The following is an 18,441-nucleotide window of genomic DNA, read 5'->3' as shown; positions in this document are numbered from 1 at the left end:
TCTTTCTATATATATTTTAATATATATTTCTCTCTCTTTCTCTCTTGTGTGTGTCTTTTCTTCCTTTTAAAATTTTCTCTGGAGGCAACGAATGCTCGTTTTATTTTAGCTCGTGTTCTTTAATAATGCTTAGACCTCGGCCCTTTAAATCTACATACTTTCTCGGCGACTTTTTTCCCATACAGATATAGACATGGCCTGAAAATCATTTTGGGTGATTTGACACAACCTGGATCGAAGATTAAAATTTGTGCTGATAAAAATAAAATAACGACGAGTAGTTTAGATAAACGAGGAAAGTAAAACAATATCGAATCGTTTATTACGTAGGCGACGCGGAGGTCAAAGAGGGGCTCCTTATGGCGCGATTGGCCAGTTGCACCACTTTAAATCAGTTTCGATTTCAAGCAGCATCTGCCGTCGTCACAAACCGCCCACCCACCCACCGCCAACTCTTACAAACATTGAATGCGCGTTCAACTCTGCACCCCACCCCCCCCCCCCCCCCCCGCCCGACGAATCCATCTCATTACCCCATCGCCGTGCATATATAGACGAGGTTCCCCGGCTTGTCTTGCTCAGCTCCTCCCCTTATCTCGATCAGAGTCGAACCAGAAAGGAACGGTGGCCGTCCATCAGTGCGGATTGAGGCGGGCGTTGCGTATAGACTTGACTTGAGTGAGGTGTAGCTGAGCAAGAGGGGCAGGACCGTTTTTTTTTCCTTCTTCCAGTTGTGCGAGTTGGGGGGAGGCAGGAACCAAGGGGATAAATTAGAGAGTCAAACGGGCGCCACGGCTTAGTAGGGCCGGCCAGGTTCCACCGAGAACGTCGGGTTATAACATCGGAGCTTAACGGCGGCGTCGGCACTCTACACAACTGTCCAGGTAGGCCGTGCAATTTCTAAAATTTTTATTTTATTTTTTTTTGTGTGTCTCTCCTTCTGGGTTTTTCCCATGTTTTTGTTGTTGTTGTTGTGTAACAGCCTTGTCCAGCGGTTGACCCTTTTTCCATGCGTTATGGGCATCGTTAGAGGGCATGGGGCTCGATTCGGTTATGGCCCGCGTACCTGGCACTCACCAGCCGAGGACAGGGCGCCATAATACCAGTGGGTTTTTTCTCTTTTTCAACAACCCAGTTTTCTAATCTGTGACTGAAAATCCAGCAGGCTTAAAGGCACAGAGCAACAGAGTCAACCGAAATCTGAAACGATCGACTAGGGACCTTGGCGGCGCGTTAGAAAGTTTTTTATTGTTTTCCCTTGCCTCAATGTACGTCCTTATATCATTTCTTTCCCACTGCAAGTGATATTTTCGATGATTGCCATTATTTCCGAGAAATAATCGGCGAGATAGAGACTGGCGCACGCAAACAATTCCAGACAGAAAAAAGAAACAAAATTTGGTTTTTGGAAGGAAAAATCTAGGTTACTAACTTAAAATAATAATGTGCTGGTTGCTATAGTAGAGTAGAGTATAGTATAGTGAACGTGTAGAGCGCGGGCATGCCGATCCATCCGGAGAGTTGGTAAATGAAGCCGTTCACGCTACGGTATATTTTAATTTGTGATTTATAATTTGAGTTTCTCTCTGGACAAGGTCTCTCTTCACAATGCAGCATTACAATGCAACGCGAACGTGCCCTCAAGACGATATCAGGAGAGAAGGAAAAAAAAAAAAAAAAAAGAGTAACGAGAACGTGAAAGCGTCAGAGTTGAACTGTTGTACATTTGCATTTTCGCTCGCCACCGCCACCATCACTACCACGTTAGGCTCTATATAGTAGCAGTGCGTTTACAATAGGACAGGTTCTAATGCGGTTCTCCCTCGGCACGAACAGCATCTCCTTTCCTTCCACGCAAACTGGGACGGACGCCGGTTGACTTGTGAGAGTAAATTGTCCCTCCCGGCCATTTTGCGTTTCAAAGTTGTTTTTCTCTGTGTGTGGATTGCGCTAGCTGGGTTTTTCCTCGCAACCCAACAACCTGGCCGTCGAGCAGAAGATAACCGGGCACAAAGTGATCACTATCTGCATGGATACGACCTTGAGACAAAAAATCCAAGTGGATGTGTGTGTGTGTGTGTGGATGTGATTTGAGATTCACCGGAAACAATTAGAACGTTTGAAACGCGCTCCAGCCAGCAGTTTAAAGAGCTCCAGTGGCGGCTGGTGGTGCGTCCTGCGAGGGTCAATATCCAGTTATCCACATCGCTCTCTTTTTTCTCTCATTCATTCACTCTCCATGTCTGTTTTTATTCACTTTCTCTCTCTCTCTCTCTCTCTCTTGGTTATTTTTTTCTTCCTCCCTCTCCCATCTCTCATTTTGCTGGCAAGTTGGAATGTTGCCGAATCTTATCATATTTCTTGTCTACCACAGATTTTGATCGTCGCCCACTTGCGAAAGAAGCCAATTCTCCTGTAGGATTCGAAGAAATCCGGCGGAAGGTTGTTGATCTGTTTTTTGGCTCTGAAAAAAACAAAACAAAAACAGACTTTATTCAACCGCTAAAATGGGCAAAAAGGTATGTAGGTTGTGAGAAAGAAAACCCCGTTTCATGTGCAGCACGAGTTCGTTATCGTCGTTGCGACATTACAACCCTGCTGTAAATCCCCAGCGCATGACTGACGTAATCACGTGATTTTATTAACGATTCATTTTTCTTCTGTTATCTTGTTGCAGTCGAAAGCGACGAAATCCAAGGATCTGAACAATTTGAAGCAAGAGTTGGAGATTGACGACCACAAAATCCCAATTGCTGAACTCTACAGACGACACAACGTTAATCCGGAGACCGTAAGCATTCCAAAGTCCTTCACCCAAAACCCAAAAAAACTTAATCGTTCGCCTTGGAGCTATTTATTTTCTTTTCCCAAATGGAAAACCGGTTTTTCCGAACCTAAAAAAAGCCTCCACAAAAACTGTTTATTAATACGATTGTTTTATTTCGACGATTTTTAGGGTTTGACGTCTGCGCAGGCCAAGGCCAACTTGGAGCGCGATGGGCCTAATTGCCTCACTCCTCCCAAAACGACGCCGGAATGGGTCAAATTTTGCAAGCAGCTCTTTGGTGGCTTCTCAATGCTCTTGTGGGTGGGTGCCATCCTCTGTTACGTCGCCTACGCCATTGAGTACAGCCAGAACCCCGACATCCTAGGAGACAACGTGAGTCTTACAATTTACAAATCAGACCATTTCAAATGATGAGCTATTTGATTTCTATTCTGACTATTTTCTTTATTTTTTGTCCTGCAGTTGTACCTCGGCATTGTATTGACGACCGTCGTCGTTGTTACCGGATGCTTCTCTTACTACCAGGAGAGCAAGAGCTCCAAGATTATGGAATCCTTCAAGAATTTGGTTCCCCAATCGGCCCTTGTCATCCGTGATGGCCAAAAGCAGACAGTCAAAGCCGAGGAAGTCTGCCGCGGTGATATCGTTGAAGTCAAATTCGGCGATCGTATTCCGGCCGATATTCGTGTCATCGAGGCCCGCCAGTTCAAAGTCGACAACTCTTCATTGACTGGAGAATCTGAGCCTCAGAGCCGATCTCCCGAATTCACTCACGACAACCCGCTGGAAACCAAAAACTTGGCTTTCTTCTCCACCAACGCCGTCGAAGGTACTCCGAAATTCTGGCCATTTCACAGCTGATTTTTAACAAATTTAACGTTATTTGTGTTATTTCATTCAGGTACTGCCAAAGGTATTATTATCAGCATCGGTGACAACACAGTGATGGGTCGCATCGCTGGATTGGCTTCCGGCTTGAGCTCTGGACAGACGCCCATCGCCAAGGAGATTGAGCATTTCATTCACATCATTACGGGAGTGGCCGTCTTCTTGGGAGTTTCCTTTTTCATCATCGCTCTCGCTCTCGGCTACAACTGGCTCGATGCCGTCATCTTTTTAATCGGCATCATCGTCGCTAACGTACCCGAGGGTCTGCTCGCCACCGTCACCGTCTGTTTGACCCTGACGGCCAAGCGCATGGCCAAGAAGAATTGCTTGGTCAAGAATTTGGAGGCTGTCGAAACCCTTGGATCCACGTCGACCATCTGCTCAGATAAGACTGGAACCTTGACACAGAACCGAATGACCGTTGCCCATATGTGGTTCGATGGCCAAATTATCGAAGCCGATACCAGCGAAAACCAATCCGGTAAATTCAAAGAAAAACAAATTTCAATTCGTTTTAGGTTTCATCCGTGATTCTGTTTGCAGGTGCCCAATACGACAAGACCAGTTTGGGATGGAAGGCCTTGTGCCGCGTCGCTTGCCTGTGCAGCCGAGCCGAATTCAAAATGGGCCAACAGAGCATGCCCGTTTTGAAACGCGAAGTCAATGGTGACGCCTCTGAGGCCGCCCTGTTGAAATGCGTTGAATTGGCCACCGGTGACGCCATGAACATTCGCGGACGAAACAAGAAAGTCTGTGAAATCCCGTTCAACTCGTCCAACAAGTACCAGGTGTCGATCCACGAGAACGAAGACAAGAACGACGGCCGCTACTTCATGGCCATGAAGGGAGCTCCCGAGCGCATTCTCGATCTCTGCTCGACCATTTTCATTAATGGGCAAGAGAAGGTGTTGGACAACGAACTGAAGGACGCTTTCAACACGGCTTACATGAGCCTGGGAGGTCTCGGCGAGCGAGTCCTCGGCTTCTGCGATTTCCACTTGCCACTGGACCAGTTCCCCAAAGGCTTCAAATTCGACGCCGATGAAGTCAATTTCCCCATCAACGGAATGCGATTCGTCGGACTCATGTCCATGATCGATCCCCCACGTGCCGCCGTACCCGATGCCGTCGCCAAGTGCCGCTCCGCCGGAATTAAAGGTAATTGTTTTTCATTTCAACCATTTCATTTGAATCTTTTCTTAATTATCTATTTTTGTTTCAGTTATTATGGTTACCGGTGACCACCCCATCACTGCCAAAGCTATTGCCCGATCTGTCGGTATCATTTCCGAGGAGAGTGAAACCGTCGAAGATATTGCCGAGCGTCTCAACATTCCCGTCGACCGTGTCAACCCGAGAGACGCCAAGGCCGCCGTCGTCCACGGTGGTGAATTGCGTGATTTGACCCCGGCCCAACTCGACGACATCCTTCGCTACCACACGGAGATTGTCTTTGCCCGCACGTCACCTCAACAGAAACTCATCATCGTCGAGGGTTGCCAACGTGGAGGAGCTATTGTGGCCGTCACCGGTGACGGTGTCAACGATTCGCCCGCTTTGAAGAAAGCCGATATCGGTATATGCCCGCACTTAATGTCAATTCTCTGTAGGATTTTTTTCAAATTCAATACTTGTATTATTTAAACGTGTAGGTGTTGCCATGGGTATTGCCGGTTCCGATGTCTCCAAACAGGCCGCTGACATGATCTTGTTGGACGACAACTTCGCTTCCATCGTTACCGGTGTTGAAGAGGGTCGTCTGATTTTCGACAATTTGAAGAAGTCCATCGCCTACACCCTGACATCCAACATTCCTGAGATTTCCCCCTTTTTGATGTTCATTCTGCTTGATATCCCTCTTCCTCTTGGAACTGTCACCATCTTGTGTATCGATTTGGGTACCGACATGGTAAATCATTTTGAATTCTCTTACACAAAATACGACGTCGCATTTCTAACTATTTTCCCAACAGGTACCGGCCATCTCTCTTGCCTACGAAGAATCCGAATCCGACATCATGAAGCGTCGCCCTCGTAATCCATTCACTGACAAACTCGTCAACGAAAGGTAATTGCTTTAATTTCCCTCACACTTCATTTGACTTTAAACTGATTTTGTTTATTTCAATTTAGATTGATTTCCATGGCTTACGGTCAAATTGGTATGATGCAAGCTTCGGCCGGTTTCTTCACCTATCTTGTCATTATGGCCGAAAACGGATTCAAGCCCGACCTGCTGTTGGGTATCCGTAAGCGATGGGATTCCCGATCCGTCAACGATCTCGAAGATTCCTACGGACAGGAATGGGTAAGGAGAAATCAAATGTCACACTGGATTTTTATTTTTATTGGTTTCATTAATTTTATTCATCCATTAAATTCATTCAGACGTACGATGCCCGCAAGCAACTCGAGTACACCTGCCACACTGCCTTCTTCGTATCGATCGTTATTGTGCAATGGGCCGATTTGCTCATTTGCAAAACCAGACGCAACTCACTCTTCCAGCAAGGCATGCGCAATCACGTCCTCACCTTCGGTCTCTTTTTCGAGACGGCCGTCGCCTGCTTCCTTTGCTACACGCCCGGCATGGACAAGGGTCTTCGCATGTACCCGCTCAAGTAAGGATTTGTTCATTCGTTGGGTATTCCTTCCGGAATATTTACTAAAAAAAACAACTTTGCATGAATGCAGGATCAACTGGTGGGGCCCGGCTCTTCCGTTCTCTCTCCTCATCTTCATCTACGATGAAATTCGCAAGTTTATTCTTCGTAACAATCCCGGTGGATGGATTGAAAGAGAGACTTATTATTAGAGATCAAATAACATACATAAATCTAAATGCACAGTGCCTATATTTAATATTGGTTCAGTATAGGAACGAGCAAAAATACATTAGTTCAATCGTTTGTTATCGTTGTAATTGGTCTGCGGTTCACTTTTTTTGTAGAGTTGTATAGCCACAAATACAAAGGGCCTTCGTCTTCAATCACAAATCAATATTTCTCTTTCTCAATCAATGAATTAGGCTAAGTGATCAATATGATTAGAAATGGAATATGATGTTTCGGGTTGCCGGTTTTTTATTGAAAGAATGAACGTTCTCAGCCCAGTCATCGCTTCTCAAACTTGTTATGAACAGCAGTCAGTAGCAGGTTTCAATAGATCAGTTGGCCAATGTTTGACGTGATAAACCAGCTGAAACCAAATATCATGTTTGTTTTGAATGGATACTATACGTATGCGATGAAGTTGATGTCGTTATCGCAACTTGGTGAGTGCAACGAGTCTAACGCATGACACCCGTGTGACTCGCTGGATTTATCACGCTCACGTTGAGTCAAATTAATCGAAAAATAAGGATCTGAAAGCGTGTTCAGAGCGTGCAGCAAAACAATATTCGTCGTGACACTGAACGTGAAGCGTGAACGCCAACGGGACACCGAGAGTCCCGACGTGAATTTCTTGTCCTTGAGGTTTCGAATGATGAAACCCATATCGTAAAACCGCTCTCTACATAATCGTTGAACGTGTAGGGTTTGACCTCAATAAGTAAGCCAAGGCCTTTGTATTAGCGTGTTTATAGGGTCTTTGTGTATTTTTTTTTCTTTTAAAATAACATCCGTTAGGAATGGGATAAATAGAGAGTGTAGAGGTTATGTATATGGCGTAATGACTTCGTTCTAAAACTGAAAGTCCTTGGTCGAAAGGCCTTGATGTTGAAGAATAGAGAGTCCATAGAAGACCTTCGAAAAATTTTCTGATGGCGTAGCTGCCTTGTGACTGCCATTTACTGTAAAAAGCTGTTTACAGTCACGGAATTACAAATGGGTGAAATGGTTAAACAATATTTCAATAATACCGCCAATCAGATTCGTCGTCCATCGTACGGGGGGCGGGGGCTACTGGCAGTATGCCAGCACTGTAAGTGCTAACGAATTATGAAAAAAATTAACTTGCTCTCAACTTTTTTAAAATATTCCAACAAGATTTTTTTTTTAAAGTTTAATTTCAGGAATTACAGTTATTCATTTTTGGAAAAATATTTGCCAAACATTTATTAGGCAGCGTCCGCGGTGATCCGTAAATTGGCAACATTGTTTTCTTACCAGTTTGCCAGTTTCACTTGTCACTTGACTATTGTAGACGTCGAAAGAATGGGATATAAAAATTCACCACGTCAAACTTTGTAAGAATTTCTTGAAATTCTTGAGTTCATATATGGATCTGGAAAAAAAGGTGACTAGAACTTTATTTGTTAAATTGGTATCATACAGATGTTTATTTGAACTTTTGTGGCTAAATTACAGTGAGGACGTGCCATTCCCAGCACGTGGTCGATCCTGGTCTATGATTACCAAATCATGTCGAAATATACCTCGCTTACCACATGTGCAGGACGACTCCATGAAGAAGGTAACTCAATTGAGATTCAGTATCATGTTTTTTCTGGTTGATTCATTTTTAGAGGAAACAACTGATCTTTTTTTTCAGGTTTTGAGTATCCTGAAGTCAAGGATTTTTTTTTGTTAACATATGATTTGAATGATCACTTTAAATTATTTATTATTATGTACAGGAAATGAATATTTTTTCTTTTTGTGGACTGATCTTCATCCACCAGATGTGGGAAAGTTGCATAAAAAAAACTATCTTTGTAGATTAAAAATGAGTAACTGGAATTTTATTTGTTCATTATTGTCAAAATATGTAGTTAAACCTTGTGTCTTAACTGCAGTGAGAGCCATCCCATTCTTCAAGTTGTACCTCAGTATGTGAGGGGTTATTAAAATCTACCTTCAGCACTACCTGCGCAGGAAGACTCCATAGGAAAGGTAGTTTAATTGAAATTTTATTTTTATTTTCAAAGTCTGTCATTTCTAGAAGATGTAATATTGGTGGATAGTAGCTAGTGAATTTTTTAAATGGTTAAAATATTAAGTTAAAAATGTTCTCTAGTCCACCAGTTTCTATTTTTTTTATCTGTTTGTTACTGGAAGAATTTCTTAGTAAATTTAAGCCTTTAACCTTTGTTAGGCAGCAGTGCCAATTGATGCTCCCTCAAATGTAGTGATTTAATTAATGAAATTTAAAAATTATATTTCACTTGTAGGTTTTTGTGCAATCTGGTTGAGCAATCTAATGTGCTAACTGTTCGCATCCTGGTTAGTTGTTTTTTTTTTTTTACTTACTACAGGAAGAATCCCTATAGAAGGTAACTCGGTTGAGATTGTAAGATTTTGCGGGGAGACTCACGATTTTGTATCTGGAATAGTTGCTGGTAGAAGTTTTTAAACACAAATGAGTATGACGACTCTCCTAACCAAAGATGTTTTTGTCCACCATCCTTGAACGATTGTGGATTTATCTTAATATTATTCACGGGATTTCTGATAAAATGTTGAAGACTTGAAGGTAGCAGCTATCATATTGTCGGGAAATGTTAATGTGAAAGTTAAATGCACCTTTTATTTGTGCATACTATCTTGTCTATTTTTATTGAATTACATTTCACTTTGTTTCATAGGTTGTTCACATACGGTATTGCAGTCGAAGTTCTAACTACCAGCCTACTTGCGGTTTTTTTAATTTAATGGTACGTCAATAAGCTGCTGTGGAGTGTTTTTTGTTATGGCACACTCCTTTTGTCAATATTTACCCCGTATCGATGTTTCCTGTGTTAAATGGCGTTATTATTTTTTTAATAATTATTTATTATTTAATAAAAGAAAATAACTGTAACAAATACAACTACTAGCATGTTTCCCGATTTAGGAGTTTGATAACAAAGCTACTGAATGTTTTTCATCTGTAATTTCTTTCATGTTTAACCATATTTTCTGTGACCAGAGATGAAAACAACTTGCTGCTTTTTTGAGAAGAATAAGAATGGAGGTTGAATATTTTAAATATTAACTGTAAACAAATATTAAAATGAAGAAAATTATATCTAAAATTCTTATAAAAATCGACATTTTCAACCTATCCATAATAAATTTCCTAGACAAATTAAGAGAACCTCCAAATCCCCGTTCGACCAGCACCTTTCTGATTATCACAGTAGAAAAATGATCAACTACGGGCGTTGAATACTGATTAGTTAGGGAACCGGGGTCACTGAAAAAAGAGAACCTAAATATATTCTTGTAATTTATCTAATTCTACTTAAATAGTCTTCAATTCAAACAATCTCCTCAATACCCAAGCAACTATAACAACATCTAGATGTAATTTTCAAGCCATACAGTATCAATCTTACATTGTCCTAAATTAAAACTTAATGGTGTGATCACTACAAAGTGTTGAGTGGCAGTCACTTCAGGTGAATTATCTGAAAACAGTTAGACAGTTAGTCAAGAACGCAGTAAGAATCATTAGCTAAAGATTGTGTGATCTATTACTTAATAACAGTTACCTCATTATCTCCGTAATAGAACCCCAATATTTTTATCATCTGACAGTAGAACTCCACTACCGTCAATAGAACTCCAATAATTTGAGCTGTGACTGTGTGTAACCAACTTTGGATTCAAAACTCATTACTAGATGTCGCTAGTGTCGCCCTTGTTATTGTTACATTGTTACATCGTGAAAAGAGGCAAAATGGGCGAAACAATTGGTTGCTTATTTATACTTATATTCCTGTGATTTCACATACCAAATTGAACTTCGTGACTTATGTAGGTTTATCTTGACCTAGTTTCCTTATTTTTATACTGTACTAACTCATTTCTTCAAATTCTAGATGCATACTGTCAGTCATTCCAACAGGTTGACTTATCGCCCAGTCAATTTCCATCCATTAGATCCTCATGCTGTCTAAAGCCTAAAACTCATGTTTGAAGCACACATATAGTGGAATACCAATGTGCCGAGATAAGGTATTTCCCCATTACTGCTACGAGACCATTAAAATTCAGATTTTCATATAACAGGTATTCTTGCTCATAAACCATAGGATCTTTTCTGAATCTCGCAATTTTGGTGGCATACCCTGCTACAGCATGTTTGTTATTATGACTTGCTATGTTATATCTACTTATTATGTTTCTACTTCTGGTTAGAAGACAACCCAGCTGAGGGATAGGTAGAGTTTTATTTCTAAATTTGTATAAATTTGTAAATAATGTAGAGAATTTCCTTGTCCCATTGCTACCTAGAGTTTCAGAGACATGAAGAGTGTGAAGTGATCTGCCATGTATGTACCAGATCTGCTTGATGAAAGTCAATCATCTGGATGATAAAGGTAAGCAACAGTACACACTATCACCACGCTACTGCAATAATTCATAACACTTTCTTTAGCATCAAGAAGTTTATCTCATCATGTGGAGTTATGCTGTTGGTTGCTGTGAATTCCATTTTTACGGTTTCTTCTCTCTTCCTGTTCTTATCATGAACATTTCAGTGCATTTCTTAGAAAAGGTAAAGATTTATATGCTTTATTCATTGTTATATTTACATTAATGTAAAACATTTGTTTTTACAGGGCACGCAGCTTCTTTAGGAATCGTGCTGTCCTGGCACGAAGATTCTTGTGCAAATGCTGACCTTTGTCCATGACGGAAGAGGGACTTCCACCAACATCCTTATCTTCGCGACGCATGCTCTTCACTGCTTCTAAACACAATTTGTTGTACTTCACTGGCGAATTGGCGAGTTTCTGGACCACTTCAGTGATCGATTTTTACACGATTTACACACCTGCGGACCACGGGATTATGCCCAGGTACCCAACAATTGACTTATTTTCGTAGGTTATCTATCGATAGTCTAGTTGCGTTAGCTGTGTAATAGTTTCCAAAATCAGGTCATTTTACGCGCCAACGAAGTTTTACTTGGAAGTTTCTTTTTTCTAGCGCTAGATGGCTTTTTGATAATTTTTAGCTGTCAAAACAGTCAATTTCAGTTACTTTCAACATCTCTTTAAACATTTATTGGCAGTTATTTTGTTGAAATATTTAGTGCTAACTGACGATTACTATTCCTGCAACAAAGCTCACTTGTCAAATTTTCGATATTTGTTTTTTTTTCTACTTCCGGTTTTGCTCATTTCAGTCAGTAGTTCAGTAAATATTCATTCGAGGTGCAAAAGAACCACATATTCGTGATCCTCGTCAAATTTGTGGTAAAGTTCATGTTATCTTTTTTACGTACGCGTACTTCCGGTTTCGAAAATTTTCCTGAACTATAGTTCAGGAAAATTCTCGATTTTGGCCAAATTTTGGATTTCGTTTAAATCACACCTAATCGACCCCAAATTTCATGGAGATCACGAATATGTGATTTAATTTGACGACAGCTCAATGGTTGAGGCGCTGTGGTTACTTCCGGTCTACTTCCGGAATTTTTTTAAAAAGACTAGCAAGTGAGCTTTGTTCTGTTTACAGTTCTCAATATTGCAAGCTTGATTTTAAGTTAAAAAAATTGAATCTTTAAATCTTTGAGCTTAAAAACCTGATTATTGTTTCTTTTTATATTATGTAACTTTTATTGGCACGTCACTTAATAAGAATTGTTTTCTCTTTATTCAGGTAATGCAGAGGAAACGTCGAGAAGATGGACACTAAAACGTCGCCGGTGTCTCCAAAAAGTCAGCGCGGATCATCATTTGTTGTTGGTAAATATGTTTGTGTTACTAGTTAACCCGTTGTCTGCCACGCCTTTGTTTTCCCCTAGCTCCATAGCACGGGCCGCGCTGTTCGGTCTCGTGGTTTACAAGCCGCGGGGTCGGAGAGTCGCCAAGCCCAAAATTTGCCGCAAGGCGCCTGTTTCAGGCAATGCACCATAGTTCCCCCTTTTCAGCCTGAACTTGTCAGCAATGGCAAGTCCCACTTGGTCATGGATCCTTCAGACGTGGCGCGTAGATTAGTAGAGAGCAACCTACGGGTTGTATGGCGTGGCAGCCAATGGGTTAACTTAAGTATATATATGTATGTATTTGTAAAATGTGGTGGAATTGTGGGTGGAGGTGGGACAACAAAAGCAATTCCTTTTAAAGTTTTTGTTCATGTGTCCAAGTATTTACAATTTTCAAGTCTTACATTTTTGCACAAGTGATTTTATCTCCAGACTGCCTTTCACTAAACTTCTACGAAAAGTCTAAAACTTTGTTAAAATTACAGCTTTTAAATTCGAAAATTTAGAGTTAACACAAGTTCCAGAATGTTCTTTTGCAGAGCGATTACAGCAAGTCAACTCCGACATGTGAAATATTCAAGATAAAAATCAATATTATAAGAACACTTAGCAACATCAAAAGGCTTGAATGTGGTAAGAGAAATCGTGCAAAATGATTACTCGCTTTAAAAAGTGTATTTTTTCATTTAAAATTAACTATCAATTCCCAGTGACTTGTAACTATTAAGATATGACCGACAAATCTGAACACAAATAAATAAAAATGGAATTTCGTCACTAGTTTTTAAGAACCTCCGCCTCCCTGTATTAAACTGGAGAAGCGTAGGTTGTGGTGTAATATTCAGGAGCCTTGGTGGTGTAGTAACTCGGAGCAGAGCAATACTTCGGAGCTTCGGGTGTAGTAGGTCGGAGCAGCGCAAGCAGTGGTATAATACTCAGTTGTCTCAGTAGTGCAGTACTTCGGAGCCTCACCGTAGTAGCTGAGGGCTGCGTTGGTTGTAGTGTAATACTCGGTTGCCTTGATGTTGTAGTAAACAGGAGCCTCTTTTTGGTAGTAGCTTGGAGCAGAGTAATACTTAGGTTCTTCGGTAGTTCGTACGTGGTTGCGTAATATTCGGTCTTTTCGGTGTAGTAGCAAGGTGTAGCGCAAGTTGTGGTGTAGTATTTCAGCTAAGCGTAGTATGAATGGGCAGCCGCTGTGTAGTAAGTTCGGGCTACGGAATACTTCGCCGCCAAAGTTGTGATTGTGTAGCTCGGGGGAAGTAGTAGTTAGGTTCTTCTGTGTAGTAACTTGGAGCAGTGTGGGTTGTAGTTGACTACTTAGATGCTTCGGTGTAGTACTCGGCCGCTTTGGTATACTAAGTTAGTCTAGGTGTAGTATCTAGGCAAGCAAAGTAGTATATAGGATAATGAGTATAGGTGTACATAGAATAATCAGTATAGTAGGCTGAAGTAGCATACTTAGTCGTGTAGTAGGACTCCTGTGCATTGGTGGTGTAGCTCGGGGAAGAATAACATTCCAAGGCTTCTGTGTAGTAGTTTTGGACAGGACAAGTTTGTGTTATAATCTGGAGCCTTGGTGGTGTAGTACATCAGACCTCAGTGTAGTAACTGGTCGTTGCCTATCTTTATGTGTAGTAAAAAGGCAGCAGCGTTGCGGTTTCCTACCCGCCATATCCAGGAAACCTCGGCACACCAGTGACTAATTCAGCCATCAACAAAACCCAACAGCAGCACAACATCCAGTTAACTAAACAATAAAAAAATTTGTAAACATTATGCAATAATAACTGGCATATTAACAAAGAAATTGAAATTGATGCAAAATTCCATGTAACTGAATATTTACCCATGATTGCTTCTTTGTAGTATTTGACCGCTTTGGGGGTGTAATAACTGGAGCTTCGGTGTAATAGCTGGGAGCAGAGTAGTACTTGTGAGCCACGGTGTGGTAACCTGACGCGGCATTTATAGTTGTGTAACACTCTGGTTCCTTGGTGGTGTAGTACTTGTGAGCCACGATGTAGTATTCAAGGTCTTCGTATTGTAACTCAGGGAAGAGTATTACTTCGGGGCTTCGGTGTAGTAGCTCTGGAAATCACAAGTTCTGGTGTAATAATATGGGGGCCTCGATGTACTAACTGGCCGAGTCGTGTGTGTTACGGCGGCGTCGTGCTTTGGTAGCCGCCATACTCAGGAGACATTAGCAATCCAGTGATCGACTGCACCATCAACAAAACGTCACCCACGACACCAGCACGACAAAGTAGTTTGCTATACAATAATTCAGTTGAAACATTAAAATGCAATAATAACTGGCATATTAAAAAATAGAAAATACGTAGAGTTGATTCACATCTCCAGGAAAACAAACAAATATCTACCCATGATTGCAAAACTGGTGGTACGACGAAGAATGCAGTTGGTGACGAGTAGTGCACAGCAGTTGTTGCCATGTCGGAGATGACCTCAAAATAAAGAAAACAAATGTAACATTCATATACAATATTTCTATCGGCTTTTCTTCAATTTAGATATTCAATAGTTGGCATATTAAAATTCCATGTAACAGAATATTTACCCAAGATATGTTTTAGTGGTGTGTACTGCGGTGCCTTGGTGGTGTAAAACTCGGGCGCTCTGGTGGTTTAGTAAGTTGGAGCCTCAGTGTAGTAGCTTAGGAGCAGAGTAATACTTGGGAGCCTTCGGTGTAATAAGCTAGATCAACGTATTTAGTAGTGTAGTACTCCGGTGCCTTGTTGATGTAGTACTTGGAGGCCACTAAATGATCACTCGACTGATTATTTCTGTCGCCTTTCTCTGCTTTTATACGAATGGTCTAGACAATACAAAATTTGATATTCAATAGATGGCATTTTTAAAACTCCGTGTAACAGAATATTTACCCATGATATGTAGTTAACAGTACTCCGATGCCTTGGTAGTGTAGTACTTGGGATCATGGTGTAGTATTCAAGCTCTTCGGTGTTGAAGCTCGGGGAAGAATAATACTTCGGGACTACGGTGTAGTAGCTCGGGGCAGCGTACGTTGTGGTGTAATACTCCTGGGCTTTGGTGGTGTAGTATTGAGGGGCCTCTGTGTAGTAACTGGTCGTTGCGTAAGTTGTTGTTGTGTAGTAAGGCGGTGGCGTTGTGGTTTGACATCTGCCATAACCAGGAGACATCGCCACACCAGTGGCCACCAACGATACGACACCCAACAGCAGTACAACGCCATAAATAACTAGACAATTAAAAAATTTAAACGTTAACATTCAATAACAACTGGCATATTAACATTTAGTAAAAAATGACATAAAACAGAATATTTACCCATGATTGCGAACTGGTTATACGATGAGGAATGCAGTTGGTGACTGATGTGCACTGCAGTTGCTGTCGTGACGGAGATCCTCACTCGACTGATTTCTACCACCTTTCCTCTCCTTTTATAGAGATCTTTTACGCAGAGTAATACTTCGGGGCGTCGGTGTAGTAGCTCTGGACAGCTTAGGTTGTAGTAATTGGGCGCTTCGGTGTTGTAATAAGTTGGTGCCTCAGTGTAGTACTGTAGTAGCTAAGAGGCGAAGTAGTTTTTGGGAGCCTCGGTGAAGTATGCAAGGGCAGCATACGTAGTCATGTAGTACCCCGGTGACTTGGTGGTGTGGGAGCCTCAGTCTATTCGGCAGGCTCTTTTGTGATGTAGCTCAGGGCAGAGTTATACTTCGGGGCTTTGGTGAAGTATCCCGGGCATCATAAGATGTAACATCGGTACAGCAGCTGACCCAGCCATCAACGATGCAACACCCAACAGAAGCACGACGCCATAGTTAACTAGACATTAAATACATTTAAATGTTGATATTAAATAATAACTTACATATTATGAAACCGAAAAAAAAATAGAAATAGATACTATACTCTATGTAAAACAACAAAATATTTACCATTTTTTGTGAACTGATAATACAACAAAGTATGGAGTTGGGGACAAATAGTGCTCTGCAGTTATTGCCGTGTCGGAGATGTGCACTCGACTGATTTCTTTCACCTTTTCTCTCTCCTTTTATACGACTTTTTCTTACCCTCACCTCCTAAGCCTTGCGGCTATTGTACCTGCTTGATAATGAAGCAACACGATCGTTCTCACCCAACCTCTACATCACTGCATAACATGTTTTACATAAAAATCACCGTGACCTTCGAGCGCGAAGGAAGGACACGCAAACTGGCCTATCCTTCTGCAGGTTGACGTCGCTGATGGGGATGGGTCTAAAACAAACAAAATCAAAATGAATACCAAATGGTTATTTAACAAAACACGTCCCGTTCTCACCCAACCTCTACACAACTGCAAGAAACGTTTTACGTAATGATCTCTGTGACCTTCGAACGTCAAGGATATGCAAACTGGCCTTTCCTTCTGCGGTTGACGTTGCTGGGGATGGGTCTACAAAACCAATTTTTAAAAAATGAATACCAAATTAGACTCCTTTCTTCGGTGAATGAATAAATCTGCCATTTCGAAAATCGGCTTTTTGAAAATATTCCTCTACAACCTTATCTAAATTTCAAATAAATGATCAATTCATATTCATTTCATGATGTGCACACAGTTGAGCCTTGTTAGAAACCTCTTTTCTCAGTCAATATAAGTTCTCACAAGTTGCAAAAATGTTAACACTGGAACAATCCTTGTAATCAGTCCCATGAGGAAAAATGGAAGAACTAGACAGGAGTAGTTAGATATTTCAGCATTCAAATAAAAACTGAACATCAGGGATCATCCACCTAAAAGAAAAAAGGTTTCTTGAACACTGTGGCTAATATCTGAAATATTTGAACCTTCTTTTTAAACATACTGTGCAATCATAGATGCTACCGGATGGAAAAGTTTAGCCAAACAACATCATAAATAGAAAACTGTTGAGTGATTGGATTGACCAGCAGCATTAGCCACATCAGCAGGTCACAAGAAGACACAAGGGCTTTAATTCAAATACTCATCTAGTCAAGATTCCAAGAATTGTTAGTTAAATATTAATGAGTTCTTCTTTTTAAAATAGAAAGCATAAGTTAATCCAAAATGATCAAAACCAATCAATTGTTGACATCTAAATAAATAAAGAGTAAACTATGCTTTACAACTATTCAAAAAATTTAAAATTTTTGAGAGTGAAAGGTGAAAGGATCACAATAACAACTTTGATGTCAGAGCTTGAACACAATCAGTATTCTGCAAGTAAATAATGGGTTGAAAGTTTTAGCAGAAAAAAAATCACCACACGTAGAATTGTTACAATCATGGTATAGGAGTTCTCACTTCTCACAAACTCCTATACCATGGTTACAAGTTTAAGCACAACAAGAAGAGAAATAGCAAAACAAGAACAAGAAAACGAATCACACTAAGTCACTAACCAAATGAACGTTGAGAATCGTGGCCATAATCACAACAAAACAAGTAGGCTATAATCCTAGTTATAGGATTACTCTGGTATAAATGTGATTATAGATACTCACAGACTACAAAGTTCACACCATCGGAAAGGCGACCAGGACCACCATTTTGAAAAACTTTAATGAAGGAGTTGTTGTTGAATTGTTGAATGTTGAGTTGGCACGGTTGCATGACCGAGTAGCTCAGTTGCCAACGGGTGTATCTAAAATGCGCGTGCGCGCCTGCGCGTTGCGCGGCTTCTAATATGCGCGGAATTTTTCTTGCGCGTAAAAAACTAAAATGCGCGTCAAAATTTTCGTCAAAATTTTGCGCGCGACCACACTAAAATGCGCGCAGGACGAAGGGAAAATGCGCGTAAATAACCTAACCTAACCTAACCTAACCTAACCGTCGTGGTCGCGCGCAAAATTCCGGAAAATTTTGACGCGCATTTTAGTTTTTTACGCGCAAGAAAAATTCCGCGCATATTAGTAGCCGCGCAAAGCGCAGGCGCGCACGCGCATTTTAGTAACACCCAAATGACAACGCTCAAATTCAAGTCCTTGATCAAAAAGCCTTGGTGAACACGAAGAATAAAGTCCATAGAATACTTGACTAAATTTTATGATGGCGTGATGACTGTACACATAGTCACATACACACACACACTGTATACAAATATCAC

At 41.0% G+C, this 18,441-nt stretch overlaps 1 protein-coding gene and 7 long non-coding RNA genes across 9 annotated transcripts; 4 read left to right on the top strand and 4 right to left on the bottom strand.

The window, feature by feature from the left end:
• Positions 1 to 621: 621 nt before the first annotated feature.
• LOC124315130 (sodium/potassium-transporting ATPase subunit alpha-B-like) lies at positions 622 to 6,585 on the top strand. 2 transcript variants are annotated; one of them, XM_046780573.1, is made up of 13 exons: positions 622 to 884; positions 2,375 to 2,519; positions 2,678 to 2,791; positions 2,957 to 3,160; positions 3,251 to 3,617; positions 3,690 to 4,157; positions 4,220 to 4,834; positions 4,899 to 5,252; positions 5,329 to 5,585; positions 5,650 to 5,744; positions 5,810 to 5,984; positions 6,065 to 6,297; positions 6,371 to 6,585. In XM_046780573.1, exons 2-13 carry the CDS (start codon positions 2,508 to 2,510, stop codon positions 6,489 to 6,491), a joined length of 3,015 nt encoding a protein of 1,004 aa, XP_046636529.1. In that variant the 5' UTR covers positions 622 to 884; positions 2,375 to 2,507; the 3' UTR covers positions 6,492 to 6,585. The 2 variants fall into 2 exon arrangements, with proteins under 2 accessions (XP_046636529.1, XP_046636530.1); XM_046780574.1 differs by lacking the exon at positions 622 to 884 and adding an exon at positions 1,831 to 2,184.
• A 1,184-nt stretch (positions 6,586 to 7,769) lies between these two features.
• On the top strand, positions 7,770 to 9,446 carry LOC124315701. The gene is made up of 5 exons (XR_006911566.1): positions 7,770 to 7,915; positions 7,987 to 8,092; positions 8,256 to 8,348; positions 8,415 to 8,511; positions 9,204 to 9,446. It is a non-coding gene; the product is annotated as an uncharacterized LOC124315701 (long non-coding RNA).
• Positions 9,447 to 9,798: 352 nt separating this feature from the next.
• LOC124315828 lies at positions 9,799 to 10,124 on the bottom strand. Its single transcript, XR_006911723.1, has 2 exons — positions 10,092 to 10,124; positions 9,799 to 10,007 (listed from the first exon to the last, which is right to left on the bottom strand). It is a non-coding gene; the product is annotated as an uncharacterized LOC124315828 (long non-coding RNA).
• An 84-nt stretch (positions 10,125 to 10,208) lies between these two features.
• On the top strand, positions 10,209 to 10,698 carry LOC124315768. The gene is made up of 3 exons (XR_006911653.1): positions 10,209 to 10,356; positions 10,422 to 10,557; positions 10,635 to 10,698. It is a non-coding gene; the product is annotated as an uncharacterized LOC124315768 (long non-coding RNA).
• On the top strand, positions 10,693 to 11,265 carry LOC124315755. The gene is made up of 4 exons (XR_006911641.1): positions 10,693 to 10,763; positions 10,837 to 10,922; positions 10,982 to 11,101; positions 11,166 to 11,265. It is a non-coding gene; the product is annotated as an uncharacterized LOC124315755 (long non-coding RNA).
• Positions 11,266 to 13,161: 1,896 nt separating this feature from the next.
• LOC124315695 lies at positions 13,162 to 16,413 on the bottom strand. Its single transcript, XR_006911552.1, has 4 exons — positions 16,264 to 16,413; positions 15,650 to 16,150; positions 15,426 to 15,560; positions 13,162 to 13,181 (listed from the first exon to the last, which is right to left on the bottom strand). It is a non-coding gene; the product is annotated as an uncharacterized LOC124315695 (long non-coding RNA).
• On the bottom strand, positions 14,354 to 15,414 carry LOC124315772. The gene is made up of 4 exons (XR_006911657.1): positions 15,223 to 15,414; positions 14,898 to 15,155; positions 14,701 to 14,784; positions 14,354 to 14,366 (listed from the first exon to the last, which is right to left on the bottom strand). It is a non-coding gene; the product is annotated as an uncharacterized LOC124315772 (long non-coding RNA).
• A 226-nt stretch (positions 16,414 to 16,639) lies between the features above and the next one.
• LOC124315758 lies at positions 16,640 to 17,965 on the bottom strand. Its single transcript, XR_006911644.1, has 4 exons — positions 17,738 to 17,965; positions 17,179 to 17,430; positions 16,876 to 17,107; positions 16,640 to 16,766 (listed from the first exon to the last, which is right to left on the bottom strand). It is a non-coding gene; the product is annotated as an uncharacterized LOC124315758 (long non-coding RNA).
• Between the last annotated feature and the right edge of the window lie 476 nt (positions 17,966 to 18,441).

This window comes from Daphnia pulicaria, chromosome 11, assembly GCF_021234035.1.
Source record: "Daphnia pulicaria isolate SC F1-1A chromosome 11, SC_F0-13Bv2, whole genome shotgun sequence".
In the NCBI taxonomy this organism is placed as follows: Eukaryota; Metazoa; Arthropoda; class Branchiopoda; order Diplostraca; family Daphniidae; genus Daphnia; species Daphnia pulicaria.
The sequence above is the reverse complement of the archived record's forward strand: the minus strand, read 5'-3'. Positions and strand labels throughout refer to the sequence as shown.